Source organism: Haliotis rufescens, unplaced genomic scaffold, assembly GCF_023055435.1.
Source record: "Haliotis rufescens isolate VD_foot unplaced genomic scaffold, xgHalRufe1.0.p SCAF_24, whole genome shotgun sequence".
NCBI lineage: Eukaryota > Metazoa > Mollusca > Gastropoda > Lepetellida > Haliotidae > Haliotis > Haliotis rufescens.
Genome location: NW_025963935.1, coordinates 7,161,590 through 7,179,979, shown reverse-complemented (window position 1 = coordinate 7,179,979; position 18,390 = coordinate 7,161,590). Strand labels below are relative to the sequence as shown.

Genomic DNA, 18,390 nt, shown 5'->3' with positions numbered 1-18,390 from the left:
CCCAGTAACGCATGTAACACCACACCAGGAAGTGATACACAGACACATTGAAGGTCGTTATGCATAACATGTTGTGTACAGGCTTTTTGTTCACAGAAACTACATAAAGTACTATTGTCTGTTGATTGAAAATGAGATTACAAAGCTATTATGTCTGTGCCCTTTTTGTGTAAGTTCATGTTAGATTTGTGGAGCCGCCCTGTTCTCAATATCCAGGACCCACTCATACATTTGTCGCGAGTTCTACGCATTTTACCTGTACATCGGAAATATTCGTTCCTAAAAGGTATCTTCAAATTTGGGCCACATGTCCTCAGACTGTGTGGACAGCTTACCTTTGTAAATAAACCGACCAAACCCTTTTCTTATCCAAAAGAAATCTCTGCATTAATTCCATTGTATAATTCGGGTTATATCATGTCTTTATCAATCACTTGCAAATAGTAATGATACCAGGTGTTCGCGAGAAGGTGAGAATCAAATACAAACTGCAGGTGCTTCGATGGGGATAGCTAATTTGTAAACGTTGGTGATCTCTTGCTATTTCCTCATCTGCTTACCATCTGTACATTGGAGATGTCAGAAATCCCGACCCATAAACACTCCCTTGATAGAATGTCAAAGGATCCAATTATGCAGCAAAGATATTTTAAATACTGACCTATAGACCCTGATTAAAGCTGATATATTTGCCAGATGCGCGTTTTAATAATGCCAAGATTGTTCTCATTAGAAACAGCCATTGTTGTGGCTGTATTGTATATTGAAATAGCCCACTCGCTGTGTTAACAGACAGGGAAAATGTAACATCTGAATCAGGATATTTCATACAGACTTGAGTCACGGAGAAGGACTTGTGTTCCACCACAGACCGCCTCGCGCCTCGTCGGTCTAAAGGATAGAGCCTATATAGAGGGTTGATAGAGATGATGATCGTGGATTCGATCCCCTGACCAGGTTATGCCAAAAGAAGTAAATAGATAGTACTTGTTGTTTCCCTGCCTCTTTCATTAATGGGATACAACAAGGACTTCTCTATTCGGATGCACATCTAGCACAATAAAATGGGCATCATTCCTGAAAGTACATTCATCCACACACACACACACACACACGCACGCACGCACGCTCGCGCTCACGCATGTCGTTATGTTAATGCAGTAAACTCGACAGCGACGTTAAACCCCATTTCACGTCACCTACAGATTGAATATACAACCCACGTATGCATGCATAGATTCAGTGACGGGGGTTCTGACGTGACACAGCATTAATAGGAAAAATGTATGTCTTCTGCCTGTTATTGGTGTAATTCCATGAGGGCAATGAGTGTTAGGCCTAAAATACTATGTGCAGTTTTAGACATTGACATTTCAGCAACATGTCGGCAGTCTAGAAAAACGAACGCTATTATGGTGTGACGGATGAGCCACATGGTGGGATTTGGTCCGCGAATGTGAAATTTCAGTAAATATAAAACGTCAATGCAAGAAAATAACCAGTCTTGATCATCGACCAAAACAAGATGCCAAAGGACAACATAACTGCAAATTATATGAATGGACCACTGAAAATCAATGATGACACTAGGTGTTCACGAAAAGAGTGGGTGTGTCCTGCCCCACCTGTAGCATCCGCCATTCACACAGCAGGCACATCATGTGTGTGTGAATTATGACAACATGCACCGCGCCAAAATGAAATTTATTCATGCAAAAGTCAATCATGACAGAAGTAAAAGAATTTTCTTTATAAAAAGTATCATACATTGTATAACGCAAGTTCAATCAAATGTACACACACAAAACATATTTTCTAACAGTCGAGGAGATACAAGTACATTAAGAATCACAAGCCAATAAAATATACACATAACACGCACGTTTTAAAAACACAAAGCAAGTACATTAAAAACATTAAGAGCACAACCAGACACGAAGTTGCCCATATCACAAGTAAAACACAGGACATCTAGGACACTAGTGATGTGTATGGGGATGTCACGGGGTTGTCCATATCACACGTACAACCCAGGACAACATCTAGGACACACGGTGATGTGTATGGGGGTGTCATGGGGTTGTCCACATCACAAGTACAACACAGGACAACAACTAGGACACACGGTGATGTGTATGGGGGTGTCACAGGGTTGTCCATATCACACGTACAACACAGGACATCTAGGAACCACGGTGATGTGTATGGGGGTGTCATTGGGTTGTCCATATCACTGGTACAACACAGGACAACATCTAAGACACACGGTGATGTGTATGGGTGTGTCACGGGGTTGTCCATATCACAAGTACAACACAGGACATCTAGGACTCACGGTGATGTGTATGGGGGTGTCATGGGGTTGTCCATATCACAAGTACAACACTGGACATCTAGGACTCACGGTGATGTGTATGGGGGTGTCACAGGGTTGTCCATATCACACGTACAACACAGGACAACATCTAGGACACACTGTGATGTGTATGGGTGTGTCATGGGGTTGTCCATATCACAAGTACAACACAGGACAACATCTAGGACACACTGTGATGTGTATGGGTGTGTCATGGGGTTGTCCATATCACAAGTACAACACAGGACAACATCTAGAACACATTGTGATGTGTATTGAGGTGTCATGGGATTGTCCATATCACAAGTACAACACAGGACATCTAGGTTACACTGTGATGTGTATGGAGGTGACAACGGGGTAGAACGTTACCTTCAAGATTCTTTCACCGACACAGTGACGTGCATGCACGTGTATGTGGCTGATTGTTACGGTCCGTGTGAGGTCGGTTTTATTCATGCTATCCCACTGAGGTACCATGCAGCAGTTTAACATGGATACTACATCCATTTTACAGACTCGGTGCCGACCTAATCTTGTTTGACCTCTTTAAGCCAAACACAATAAGAACTATCAAGTTGTTATTGGTATAAGGTGTCAAGCGGAACGAACCACCGATCTTCACCTTTCGGGAAGTGGTCGTAATTTGTATGAAACAGAATAGAACGTTTTTCATATGCCAAGTCTGAGAATTGTCCAGACCACTGGGCCCCAGATATTGAACACCCTGCCACACCACATCAAGAATGCAGTTACGTATCACTCAGTGGAAGCGGGTGGGTTTTCGTACTGACTGTCAGCAGGTGCTGTGTTGTAGTAGGCCGGGGACTCCTCGGTGTTGGCAGACAGGGAAGTAGGAAACTTTTCACCTGTGTGCCCATGATCCAACTCAGTGTAGTTGTTATCAGTGTTAGGGTCACGTGACATGGTGCTGTACATCTGGCTGTTGTTTTCTGCGATGTCTGGAACAACACACGACACGACTACATTTAGGTTAAATGGTATGAAATATAACACTAATATTGTCTCCTTATAGTGAAATAGTGTTATATGCTGGAGAAAAGGTGACGCATCAACTAATGCATTTATGAAACAGTGAAATGATATAAAATTGTTTCTAAACAAGTACGACACAATTGAATATAGAACCAACAAGTAAATAGTATACAGAAAATAGATATGTACAGACAAGCACAGAGTGTGTAAACAACACAGTGGAATCATTCTACATTGGACACTGTGAAAGAACAGCACTTACCCTGCTTGTATTCCCGTACGAGTAACACAGAGGTGGCAAAGGCGACGACGATGACGATGACAACGATGATGCTTCCAGCTACAGCAGTGATTAGTAAAATATTTCCACCTGGAGTACAAAGTAAACTCAATTTGAATCGTTACATGTATCATTGTTACCACGGCATCCTGTATTCTGCATTCAGTTTCAGGACCATGTTGTAGGTGAAGGCTGTTGTCACATTGACATGGAATAAGGAGGCGGGATGCTTTTGTCAACGTTTACTTACTTTCTGTCTAAAAGTGCATAAAAATGAAACTGTATATATGAACATATAAATATATTCATTTTTGTCAAATTAAAACTAAAGCAGTGAAAAGCGGAGTAATATGACACAGTCAAACAAAAAACCGTACAGGGCTACCTGATGTAAGCTGCAGAAAGGGGTTGAAATGAAGGTAATGTGTGATAAATAAAATAATATGAAATGAATAAAAACAACAATATCCTTTACCACCTTATAAGAAAACTCAATTCTAACTTTATCATGAGTGTTTAAGAATGACAATCATACAGTTCGCTAAAAGGTGAGTGTATCATGTCTCACAGGTGGCTCCCATCACAAATACATGCAAAGGAAAGTCAATTGTTCAGGTAAAAAGCAACAACACAGAAACATATGGTACAAGTCAAAATAAGGAATTGCATCAGACACCATTTTTGTCATTCATGAGTCAAATTTGGAAAAGTCCACATTCCAACCACAATACGTTTAGAAAGCTTTAATGGTGTCTTGAATGTTGTAACCTTGATCAAAGAACGTTTAAGGAAGATTGGAGGATTAATATCACAAATCACAATATTTTATGCATAATATAGGCAGATAAGTGCAATGACACACCTTCTGAGGTAGATAACAGAACTATCAACATAATAAGATATTTTTAACTAAACGCCAGTGAGGAGGATTAATATAACTATGATCTGTATAATATAATCAAGAGTAAGTGCAATGACACACCTTCTGGGGCAGATGGTGAAACAATTGTTCCAATCGTCGTTACGAAACTTCTGTCGACCGAAAATGATTGGGTTATGTGTTGTGGAAATATGTTTGTTTAAGCCTCACGTAATTCAGTACCACCTTCACATATATTAATACATGGAGTGTGTATTTACACTATATATATATTGTACGATATCAATAGTGAGGTTATTGCTGAACCGTCGATCTACCTGACACATCCGTTTGGTTGATCAACGTCCATATATTATATTAGTGTTTGCCTGTTCGCTGCTTAACTCATCAATCAGCAATATTCCAGCTATAGGCGGCGAGCCTGACCACTCGATCCGGTAAGTCGCCTTGTGTGGCAAGCATGGGTAGCTGAAGACCTATTCTAACCTGGATCTTCACGGGTCTAATATACAAGTGAATTACCTTGCATAGACTCTTTGAGTTCAACAGTGATGTTATTGCTGAACTGTTGTCTAACCTTACATCTCCACACGGAGCCCTGGTCGAGTGTAGAGTTGGTCCTGATAGTCACATTGTGCTGCTGGAGGGAGGAGCTGACACTGATACGTCCTGACACAGACTGGTACTCGGGGGAGTCGGTATCGTACACCAACATGGACCTTGGTAGGGTGGTTTGGAATATGTTCACTGAGTTCCTGGACCAAACAGTTTCTGTTATGTCATCTGCTCCTTCGCAAGACAGTTTTAGGATAACTCCATCTGTGCCTGGATGTTTTGTTGCATACACTGAGATAAACACTGACAATGAGACTAATATTTATACATGCCACACAATGATAACAGTCATCCTCTCAAGAAACTGGGTAATCAATTATTGTAAGTGTCAATTATTCAGCTACAGGAGATATATCACTGTAATCATTGGTCTCGAATACCATCCAATAAATATAATACCCCCATCACACCAGACTAGTTCTCAATACGTTCGTAAAAATGTTGTCGAACGGGCTCCAACTGTGTATGAACGTAGTGGACGTAGCAGCAACTATTGACAGTCTTTTTACGAACTTCATGGACGGGCTCGGACGGGGAGGGTGCTCTAGAACTTTGAGTGTGCTCAAAATTTTATCCCCTCCATCCCGTTCTGCAATTAGTCGGATTGACAACGTACTCAAAACGAGAAAGACGTATAACGAACGGAATTGCCATACTTCGAACCTACTAGGGACGTGTTACGACGTGGTGCAGTCGGACATACATTTCAGTACGTGTGCACACCGACCGGGTCGACTTCTCTTTGGAGGCATGATGTGTACAGCTCGGAGCACTGAACTTGAATGAAGACTGGCTAAAACGCGCTCGGTGTCCATAGGAGTCGGACCATGACGCGAATACACACGCACTTGGGACGAGATTAGGATGTACTGCGAACAAGTTTGTCGGGTTAAGAATTAGTTGGAACTGGCTTGGACGTATTGTGAACGGGGTAGAACGAGGTTGAACTGGTTAAGAACGGGTTCAGAACGGCTTCGGACATGCTCGAACTGTTTCCAAGCGTTGTAGGGATGAGGTGAACGGGCACTTTTACACGATCTGAACTGGATACAAACGGACTGCAGACTGCAGACTGGCTAAGAAAGAGACGTATTGAGGACTGCTTATGAACGAACTAGCATCCTATTTTATGCAAAACTACGCGTTCTACTGTGATCACAGCCCGTTCTAGTATTTTGTTTAGAACGGGGTAGAACGGGATAAAACTACTTTGGTGTGACGGTATGATAAGCGACAAAACCGCTTCGATATACATAAGAAAGCACGACTAAGATCGATTGTACGATTACAACTATATTATGAATATGTGTTAATGAATCACTATCAGATAGGCATGATACAAGGAGAAAAGGTGAGCGTATCCTGCCCACCTGGTTGTACTCATCACAAACACGTGTAAAGACACGTCAAGTGTTCACCTGTAAAAACACAGGAACACATCTTACAAGCCAAACGGGAATTGCATCAGACATTTTGTCACTGATGCTTCAAATCTGGAAATGTCAGCTACATGTCTACTATAACACTTACTGAAAGCGTTGCAATAGAACGCTCAGCATAGTATGTCTGTATCCGGTAATTTGCAATTAGGTTCCTTCTTTCTGTTATCAACCCACCAGTATTCCTTGACATTAACAATTGGCTTCCTTCTTTCTGTTATCAATCATCCATTATCCCTTAACATTGAAAGTTGGTTTGCTTCTGTTTTTACTCTATCATCAGCCATCACCCTGTGTTGTATACCCGTATAATGGTTCTGTTATCAGATGTTTATAAGCCTGTTCTGTGCTGTCTTACTTCCCACTTGATTGACAACAGTATAAGAATTTTATAATGAAACGCCGTATCACAATTAAACAAAGAAGTTGTCATCCATAAAATATATTGCCTATACTACTATTACTTACCACATTCTAAAAATCCAATCAAACAGTTTTTACTGAGACACTGAATGTAACCTTGATCAAAACAATTATGTAAAAAACCTAATTACGTTAAATACAAAACGTCAAAGATGAAGAATAGTCATCCCCGATCATCTGCCAAAACAGATTATATTGGGCACAGAATGCCAACCAGCATTGAAAATCATAAGAATGGGACAATGAAAGTCAATGATTACACAAAGGATAGGCATGTCCTGCTCTGTCCTCCTCTGTCGGTTAATACGCAAACTAGAAACAAGAGTGTAGATCAGCCCAAATCTCTGATACACAGCTTTAGCCCAAATCTCTGATGCACAGCTTAAGCCCATATCTCTGACACACAGCTTTAGTCCAAATCTCTGATTCACAGCTTTAGCCCATATCTCTGATACACAGCTTTAGCCCAAATCTCTGACACACAGCTTTAGCCAATATCTCTGATACACAGCTTTAGTCCAAATCTCTGAAACACAGTCGTATGTATATTATTCCAAGCCACATAATGTTGCATGTTTTGTTTTGCTAATCCATTAAAATGTTTCACTCTAAGTGAATTACCTTGAATAGACTCTTTGAGTTCAATAGTGAGGTTAGTGCTGGACTGTGGCCCAGCCTGACATCTCCACACGGAGCCCTGGTCGAGTGTAGAGTTGGTCCTGAGAGTCACGTTGTGCTGCTGGAAGGAGGAGTCGACACTGATACGTCCTGACACAGACTGGTACTCGGAGGAGGTGGTGAGGGGGTTGAGTATGTCAGCTGATATGTCGGCATCACCGCTTGTATAAAATATGTAAACATTGTTTCTGTGCCAGTTGACACTTATAAATGTCCTGCCCTGTGTCGGTGTACAGGACAGTGTGAAGTCTGCTCCATCTGTGGAAGACTCAGGGTAGCTGGTCAAGTGGGGAGGCGCTGGAACATGTGTATTGTATGAGATTAGTATACAATTTCATGTTCTTGTACAGTATCATTTGAATATAACAAGTACAGCACTTTATGTTTCACTCACCCATATCGAACACTTACTTGTCATCCCCACACACGAATGTACACCAGCTAATAACGTCATGACAACCAGTGATGTCTTTATCTCATTTGGACGGCAAACTGACGCCCCCTGAGAATTGTAAGATACGAAAATAGAGATCTGCACCCGTAAGGAGAATTATTAGCTATGAGGTTTACATTACGATCATGCATTCATATATTACAGTTATTATCATTTCTATACTTGTGGAAAGAAATGCGGGATCACATGAGGAGTGATTAGGAGCAGTTCATATTGTGGTCAAAACTCCCTGATACCAGCAAGGAGGTATTAAAGGTTGAAGATGCCGTGTGTATATAAGTGCAACATCTTCATGGACAATGAACGGACACAGAAGAGACGTCCAGCATGATTACCATGTAGGATAAGGGCATCATGGCAGTTTACTTCTTATCGATGAGAGCTAGCAGCAAACCAATGTCAAGTAATTAGACAAATCAAGTGTATACAGTGTACAGGCATGTATGCAATGTAGATGCAATGCATGGTCGCGGAAGACATAAGAAGAAAAAAACAAACTTTAAGTCATCATCATGGAAACCACTGAATATAAACATGCTTGTATTACTTCAGATATAGAGATTATATGAACATGTGTATCAGAACTCTTGTATTTTCCAAGTAAGAGAGAGTGCAGCACACATGCGGATGTAATAATTTCTTTATCACCTTTTTGCTAAACCCTTTGAGCTCCGCTTTAGGAAAATGCACTAATCACGATCATAAAACCACAATTGTTTGATGATGTTAACAATCTTCAGTAATTACTTGATGTCTCGGGTGTATTCCAACTCGAACAACTCAGATGACGTAAACAATACACTGGCTCTCGTATACGTTTTTTTTATAAACTCGGTTATTTCTGACTCCACATGCAATACATACATGTACAGTCATCACGGAGTCGCTGTAATACATTAACACCACGTTAACTTACCATGTCATGAAATATACCGCCACAGACATGCTCGTAGGTCCAAAATTGAGCCCAGATATACAGACACAACCTTCACGGAACCGGTAGAATGCTTATAACACGCCAAGAAATGATACAATGTAACATCAAGGAGTCACTGTAATACATTAACACCACGTTAACTTACCGTATCATGAAATACACCACACACAAACATGCTTGTAGATCCAATATTGAGCCGAAATATACAGACACAACCTTCACGGAGACGACACAATGCTTATAACACACCAGGAAGTGATACACCGCAACAGCTCACGTAGATAATACAGAAAGTGCTTGAATATGTTCATAGACGCTGAATAGAGCAGATTGTCATCTACGCTGGTAACCACCCTCTTACTAAACCTATAAACCAATGACAGATATCAAATATACCTTCTTTTCCAAACATATGTGGGGTGTCATTCATTTCCTGCATGAGTGAGTGCGTGATGTATACTCCCAGGTGATATAGACATACACAACCTTCAGGGAGACGCTATATCACAACAGTAAGTGATACACAGTGACAGCTCGGGTGACAAACCGGTTTCTGTTGTGTGCAGTGTTTTGTTCACAGAACCTAAATACATAGTGATGGAAATAGGACTGTCATGTTGAAAATATGTTTATGCAATATGTTCATGCTTACCTGCGTATTGATGGAAATAGGGCACTGAGAAAGCTTTATGTCAGAATCATGTGATTACAAAGCTGCTATGTTGAATTGCAAATATGTTGACGCCCTAACGAATATGGTCGTGTTAGATGTGTGGTCTGACCCGGTTCTTACTATCCCTGTTCCACTCATGCGGTTTACTTGTCCGTTTTTTACCTCTTCACCGGAAGTACTCCTTGCACACATGTTAACGTCAGCCTACTGATGGATAATCTTGGAATGTCTGAATAATTACTGTCTAAATTACGACTATGTCTGTTGTCTATTCTGCCAGTTGACATACTATGACGATTAATCTAAACAATAAATTTGGTTTAATGTTGAGACGGCTAACAAATGTCTACTTTAGTCATGTCATGTTAGTATGTGTTGCAATTATTTGTTATACATTTTGTGATTTTTTCATCCTCTGAGGGGGCGGTGGGGGTAACCTAGTGGTCACGCCGAAAACCCGGGTTCGATTCCTCACATGGGTACAATGTGTGAAGCCTTTTTCTGGTGTCCCCCGCCGTTATATTGCTGGAATATTGCTAAAAAGCGGCGTGAAGCCATACTCACTCACTCACTCACTCATTCTGCTGGGTCTCTGCTGGCAATATAACCTGCATTGCCGTGACCGGAGAACAGTCAGCATCCCACAATATCTGAATCAAGATATTTCCTACCCACCTGAGTCAGGGGAAGCAACTCATTACAGTCTGAAAACATACCATGTATCAGGGATTTAAAACCTCCGATGTTCAACAGCATAAAGGGACAACTTTAGGACGATACAAATACACGAGGGCAGTCGGTGCAAGATGTGATATATTTGATGCAAACACAAGTGATGTCTATGAGGTAAACATAGGTCTGTGCTTCGGGATATAATTACATCGTGTACATGTGATAGATTACAACAACCGCCCCCCCCCCCCCCCCCCCCCCCCGCGCAAATATGGAGAGTTGAATTGTAGTGTGTGCACTATTGAATTACAACCACTGGTGTTGGAGTTGCATTCCATCAGAACTGAGTGTTGACGGGATGTAACATTGACAACTCCAGTTCTCTACACAAGAAAAGGCTGTATAGTTTACACCCGTTACACACTGAGGTTATGGGAAACACCTCATGCTCAACTGACTAGATTGTGAGTGCCTGTCTGCCTAATGTCTGATACCTCTATCTGAGTTATCAGTGTACAATGCCCCTTCCATCGTGTGTAAATAGTTCTTGTGTTGTACCCACAGGTGAACAGTGTGGCTGACTGTTATGTGTTGCCACCCATGCGTTCATCTATTGTATGACATACAACATGGGTTGAAACTCACAATCTATGTGCCTTGTGTCACAATATATGTGCTTTCAACGTGCGTCCACATATTCTGAGACCCGTGAAGATCCGGGGTAGAATAGGTTTTCAGCAACCCAATCTCTCCATAAAAGGCGACTAACGGTATCGGGAGGTCAGGTTCGCTGACTTGGTTGATACATGTAATCGTATTTCAAATGCGTGGATTGATGCTCATCATGTCAATCCCTGGATTGTATGTTTCAAACTCGATTGTTTACAGACCACTGTCATATAGCTGGACTATAGCTGAGTGGGGTGATAAACAACAAACAAACCAAACACCATGTAGATATACAAACATACTTACTATACCATTATACACTGATTACGTCTACAACATACTGACCACATCTGACAAATAAACATATCGACATTCCAGTAAATATAAAACGTCAGTGCAAGGGAATTACCAGTCTTGATCATCCTCCTAAACAGATTCCATTTGGCGGAGAGGGCAACATAACTGCGAATAATATGAATGGACCACTGAAAATCAATGATGTCACCAGGTGTTCGCGAACAGAGTGAACAGAGTGGCCCACCTGTAGCACCCGCCATTCACACAGCCTGCACAACAAATGTATCTATTGTCTGGCGCAGCACAGCAGGAACATCATGTGTGAATTGTCAACATCCTGTCAATATTCCACCATTGCAATTTACGTTCTTTAGTAGACTTATTTAAACCTGTCGTACACCGTGGGTTTATAAACCATGGGCGCCTTATTGAATAGAGTATGAGTAAATGTAGGCTTTCCTAGTGTGTGACAATTGTATCTGAGTACTCAGTGTACTATGACGTACAGCATGGCTTGAAGCTCTTATCTGTGTCACACTCCATATTTGTGCTTCTCAACGTGAGTCCTTTTATCTTGTGTTACACACACAGGTGTACTGGATGCAGTTTGTCACTGAATGCTGACATCCATGACTAGTGTTCATCTATGTGTGTGTGTGACTATTTCCATATCCCAAATGTCACTATTCAATGTTAATGCCAGCTTTAACTGTACTTGACAACATTCATGGTTAACACTCAGAAAGTATCACATGTTATGGTTGGTAACGATTCAAGTGCGGATGGTGTCGTCTGATTTCAATGGTTTTAACGTAAAATAAATATAAGGAAGAGAATTTATGGATGTCAACTTCTTTATTGTGAGGAACATAAACTTACTCCTTAGTATATACTTAGCCCCCTCTTTCTCCACTCATCACTAAGATTTTCAGTCTTTATGTAAGTCGTTATGTCAAATGTCCCGTTCCAATAAGAATAGCCAGACAGAAAACATGAGTTGATCAACAGTCAGAAAGTATCACTTGGTATGGTTGGTAACGTTTAAAGTGTGGATGGGATCGTCTGATTACAATGGTTTTAACGTAAAATAAATATAAGGGAATATAAGAGAATTTATGGATGTCAACTTTGTTATTATGAGGAATACATTGTTCGCCAATCATCACTGAAATCTTCGAAGAATCAGTCCTCTCCACGGCACGATTCCAACCCCTCTGCCTCATAGCATTCATTCGCCTGATGAAAGGGTGTTGGAGGGAATGAAATTTGAGGCAATATGTCTGTACGCAGTCATTTATTAAACAACCACAGCTGTTAAACACATTTTTCGAACCATGTCACAATTCCAACTGACCGCAGACAGAAGGACAAATGTCACAATTTTCACATTCCTCCAAATCATCATTCAAATAGTTTGGCTGATCAATTCAACATTGACAACATATTGTGGTTGACCGACTCTCTTGACTGTACGAACTTGACTGACAGACCGATTGTCATAATGTTCACTGGTTTACAAAGTTGACTTAGACTGAATGACTGAGACTGGTACATTGACCGGTACAAAACAATTTTGGTGCCTCAAATCCCCACAAAAGTGAAAGTTTGTCGATAACCTCAGCTATCAACTTCCAAACAAAACGTGGTTTCCAAAAATAGTGACCAAAATCCTAAACGGCACAAACCAAAACCGAGAAATTGAAACTTGGTGAAAAGTCTGGCACAAACCCAAACCCGGTAAATTCAAATTTGGTAAAACAGCCTTGAAATACAAACACTTTTTCAATTCCAAACAAAGGGTCAGTACATGTATATACTCCAAAACGTTGTGTTCCTTATAATAAAGAAATTCTCCACCTTATGTGTATCACCTTCAAACATTGTCAAAATAAAATGTATTAGTGTAAAACAACAAACCAAGACAGAAACAGAAGAAAGTAAAGAACAAGTTCAATAAAGTAGATTAAAACACACAAACCAATAAAATATATCCATAAAAGGCAGGTTTTCAAACAAAATCAAGGAAACCCAAGTACATTAAACACATAATCAAAACAACAGACACGAAATTGTCTATATCACAAGTACAACACAGGGCAACATCTAGGACACACGGTGATGTGTATGGGGGTGTCATGGGGTTGACCATATCACAAGTACAACACAGGTCAATATCTAGGACACACGGTGATGTGTATGGGGGTGTCATGGGGTTGTCCATATCACAAGTACAACACAGGACAACATCTAGGACACACGTTGATGTGTATGGGGATGCCTTTGGGTTAAACACTACCTTTAAGATTATTTCACTTACACAGTGACGTGCATGCAAGTGTATGTGGCTTATTGTTACAGTCCGAGTGAGGTCGGTTTTGTTCATGTCATCCCACTGAGGTACCATGCAGCAGTTTAACATGGATACTACATCCATTATACTGACTCGGTGTGAACCAAATCTTGTTTTATCCCTTTAAGTCAAACGCCAGACAGGGAAACAATAAGTACTAACAAGTTGTTATTGGTATAATATGTCTGCAGATCTTCCTCTTTCTGGAAGTGGTCGTAATTTGTATGAAAGAGAACAGAACGTTTTTCTTGTGCTGAGTCTGAGAATTGACCATACCATTGGGGCCCAGACATTAACCATGTTGCATCAAGAATACAGGTTACGTATCACTCTGTGGAAGCGGCTGGGTTTTCGTACTGACTGTCAGCAGTAGCTGTGTTGTAGTAGGCCGGGGACTCCTCGGTGTTGACAGACAGGGAAGTAGGAAACTTTTCACCTGTGTGCACATGATCCAACTCAGTGTAGTTGTCATCAGTGTAAGGGTCACGTGACATGGTGCTGTACATCTGGCTGTAGTTTTCTGCGATGTCTGGAACAACACACGGCACGACTACGTTTAGGTGTCATGGTATGTAATATAATACTAATATTGTCTCCTTGTTGTGAAATGGTGTTATATGCCGGAGTAAAGGTGACGCATCAACTAAAGCATTAATAAAACGGTGAAATGATATAAAAAAATACGACACAATTGAATGTTCAGCCAACAAGTAAATAGTTCACAGAAATAGATATGTACAGACATGCACAGTGTGTAAACAACACAGTGGAAACAGTTTATATTGGACACTATGAAAGAACAGCACTAACCTTGCTTGTATTTCCGTCCGAAATAGTTCACAGAAAGTAGATATGTACAGACAAGCACTGGGTGTGTAAACAACACAGTGGAAACAGTTTATATTGGACACTATGAAAGAACAGCACTTACCTTGCTTGTATTTCCGTACGAGTAACACAGAGGTGGCAATGGCGACGACGATGACGATGACAACGATGATGCTCCCAGCTGCAGCAGTGATTAGTAAAATATTTCCACCTGGAGTAAAAAGTAAACTCAACTTGAATCGTTATATTCATCATTGTCACCATGGCATCCTGTATACATCCTGTATTGTGCTTCCAGTTTCAGGACTATGTTGTAGGTGAAGGCTCCAGCCTTTGGTGTTTACATTTCACAACTTTTGAGATACAATCGATGCATGCTCTTTCCAACAAGATATTCAAAGAGCGTCATACGATTCTTGCTCAGAAGTTGTTTGATCAAGGTTACAACATTCAAGGCCTCAGTAAAGCTTTAAAAAAGTTGGTAGTCACATGGAGGACATTTCGTGGACATATATTAGTGACAAAAATGATGTTCGATGCAATTCCCTGTTTTGACTTTACCATATGTTCCCATGTGTGTGCGTCGGTTGGCCACCGGTGGGGCAGGACACGTTCACCTTTTCGCGAACACATGGTATCATTACTATTTGATAGTGATTCACAAACACATGCTCATGATATAGTCGGAATTTTACAATAGACTCTGCTTTATGCAGACATTTCTATTGGATATGGATAGAGTTTGGTCGCTTTATTCACATATAAAATCCATACTTCGCAGTCGGCCACATTAAGATGTAAAACTGATGTTGTAGCCCGATATTGAATCAGTGACGTGGAAAGAAGGAGGTGATTTTGTCAACTACCACTTATATGTACATTATGTCTGATAAGTGTATTAAAATCAAACTATATATATGAACATATAAATATATTCTTATCATCACATTACCATCTGTTAAAAAAAGACTGAAAAATCAGAGTAGATGACAAAGAAACGCGCGGAACTACTTTATTTTGAACACCTCTCAAGTTACCCAATGTAAGCTGCAGCAACCACTACCTGATACTACCACTATAACGTCTACTACCACCACCACCACCACCACTACTTCTACTGCTTGTTATACTACAACTGCTACTCCTCCTCCTACTACAACTACTTCTCCTCCTACTACTACTACTACTGCTACTACTTCTACAACAACTGCCACCACAACTACTGCTTCTACTACTCCTACTTCTACTACTACTACAACTACCACCATCACTACTACTACTGCTGCTACGACTACTACTACTACTATCTACTATCTACTACTACTACTACTACTAGTCATACTCACTTCTACTACAACTACCACCACCACTACTGCTACTACTACGGCTACTACTACTTTTACTTCTACCACTACCACCACCACCATCTTCGCTGCTGCCACTTCGACCACTACCGCCATCACAGCCGCCACCGCCACCGCCACTACTACCACTACTACTTCTACTACTACTACCACTACAACAGTAGTGCTACTACTACGACTACTATTACTACTATTACTACTACTACTACCACCACTACACTCACCACCACCACCCCACTAATACTACTACTATCACCATCACTACTACTATTACTACTACCACCGCCACTACTACTACTACCACTACTACTACTCCTGCTGCTATTACTACTGCTGCTACTACTACTACTTTTACTTCTATTACTACTCTATGCTGTACTGTATGGTGGCACTCTAGTGTTGATACTTACACTTTGTGGACACTGCTGGGTCTACTGGGGTCGTTGTCATCATATCTGTGTCATCAGTCGAGGATGGACCTTGAAACATACAGCTATTCAGTAAAGAACACATTGAAACAATCGTTCAACACACGGTGAAATCTAGGTCTCACAAAGATTTAGAAATCGGTACATAATGTTGATATCTAAACAAAACGACTAGTGACCATTGTTTGCCACTAATACTACTACGACTAACAACATAATATGAAAGTTGTCAACCAAACACTTTGGTGGCTTTGTACATGTCATCAACCCAAAGGCTCGGGACACGCATATGCTATTAATCACTGTTTTTTTCTGATCCAGACTGGAACCTTAAAATCCGCTGTCAAATGGCTGAAATGTATAGTGTTAAAGATACCATGCAGCGGATTAACATGAACATCCCACTCTGACACAGTGTACTGACTCCGAGCTGACCAGTCCTTGTTTTTGCCCATAAATGCCGAGCGCCAGACAAGTTAACAACAAGTACCATCTGTTAACGGCATTTGGCATGACGCAAGCGGGGATCGAACCCCGGACCTCCCCCTCTCTCAGGCGACGCTATATAAAGCCACAAATTGTATGTTTGTCCAAGCAGATTCACTTTAAACATTAAGTTTCAAATACTGACAAGTTAGATGCTAAATGTCCACTTCAGTGTGGTAGAAGTATATGGTCAGTCAAAGGGGCGTAGTGATAAAGGATATGATCTACAAGTACGCACCTGTGTGCTGTCCTTCAGTGGCAAACATTGTACTGTCCCTGGTTGATTTAGGACCTGGAGACGATGCCCCTAGGAATGTAGAATGTCATGGTAAAAACAATGCACTAAAAGGCCTACCACAAAAGTGATATCTTTCTTAATATTGTATTTTGTGCCTGCAATCTTTTGGAGCCTGAAATGTTGAAAGCCTGTCAGAGTTTCAAATTTTGTAGTAGTATTAGTCAGACTGTACAGTATATATACGTCATATATTGGACGACGTTATTTTTGAGAGGAAAGTGTCCAGTGAGTTCTTCCACATAGATCTAGCTGGGGTAGGCAGATCAACGCAGTGGCCGAACGATCACATCCAAATGTGGGAGAGATACGACAGTCGCGCGTACGTCACTGATTGTATCAAATATGTTAACATTGTTTCTGTACCAGCTGACACCTATCAATGTCTTACCATGTCCGTGTGTACAGGACAGTGTGAAGTCTGCCCTATCTGTGGGTAGCTGGTCAGGTGGGGAGGCGCTGGACCATGTGTATTCTATGAGATTATTTTACAATGTTATGTTCTTATCACAAACACAAACGTTGCACATGTTTTCTTTTCTTCAATCATAAGTGAAGTACCTCGAATAGACTCTTTGACTTCAATAGTGAGGTTATTGCTGAACTGTCCTACAGTCTGGCACCTCCACAAGGAGCCCTGGTCGAGTGGAGAGTTGGTCCTGAGAGTCACGCTGTGCTGCTGGAGGGAGGAGCTGACACTGATACGTCTTGACACAGCCTGGTACTCGGGGGAGGTGGTGAGGGGGTGGAGTATGGCAGCAGATACGAAGATACCACTGCCTGTATCAAAGATGTTAACATTGTTTCTGTGCCAGTTGACAGTTATCAATGTCCTGCCCTGTGCGTGTGTACAGGACAGTGTGAAGTCTGCTCCATCTGTGGCAAACTCAGGGTAGCTGGTCAGGTGGAGAGGCGCTGGAACATGTGTATTGCATGAGGTTACTGTACAATGTCATGTTCTTGTACAGTATCATCATTTGAATACAAGTACAATATCTTATGGTTCACACATGAAAATTGACACTTACCTGTCTTCCCCACACACGGATGCACTCTGGCTAATAACATCATGACAACCAGTAATGTTCTTATCTTCTCTGAAGGGCGAAGAGATACCACCTGAGAAAAGTAAGATGGGGCTTTGGAAATACTGATCTAATACATGACAATTATTAAAACTCACTCAACCTCAGACGGAATGCTTTAAATATTGTGCAAAAAATTGTATAATCACATGAGGGGTGAATAGGATCAGTTTCGATTGTGTTCA

General features: G+C 41.1%; 3 protein-coding genes across 7 annotated transcripts in view; all 3 read right to left on the bottom strand.

Annotated features, from left to right (window-relative positions):
- LOC124113532 overlaps positions 1-18,390 on the bottom strand; it is a 110,877-nt gene that overhangs the window by 50,258 nt on the left and 42,229 nt on the right. The gene's annotated exons all lie outside the window — the stretch shown is intronic.
- LOC124113533 overlaps positions 1-18,390 on the bottom strand; it is a 59,391-nt gene that overhangs the window by 7,352 nt on the left and 33,649 nt on the right. The gene's annotated exons all lie outside the window — the stretch shown is intronic.
- Positions 1,698-18,237, bottom strand: LOC124113540. The gene is made up of 6 exons (XM_048402107.1): positions 18,149-18,237; positions 17,682-18,035; positions 17,064-17,132; positions 16,322-16,390; positions 14,651-14,758; positions 1,698-3,318 (listed from the first exon to the last, which is right to left on the bottom strand). Exons 1-6 carry the CDS (start codon positions 18,189-18,191, stop codon positions 3,116-3,118), a joined length of 846 nt encoding a protein of 281 aa, XP_048258064.1. The 5' UTR covers positions 18,192-18,237; the 3' UTR covers positions 1,698-3,115.

Bases quoted from the DNA above. Each gene is read 5' to 3' on its own strand.
- LOC124113540 (XM_048402107.1), bottom strand. From the start codon at position 18,191: ATGATGTTATTAGCCAGAGTGCATCCGTGTGTGGGGAAGACAG. The intron at 18,036-18,148 runs GTAAGTGTCAAT...CACATGTTCCAG, and splicing joins TCCGTGTGTGGGGAAGACAG to CGCCTCTCCACCTGACCAGC. The intron at 17,133-17,681 runs GTACTTCACTTA...CTACATTCCTAG, and splicing joins AGTCAAAGAGTCTATTCGAG to GGGCATCGTCTCCAGGTCCT.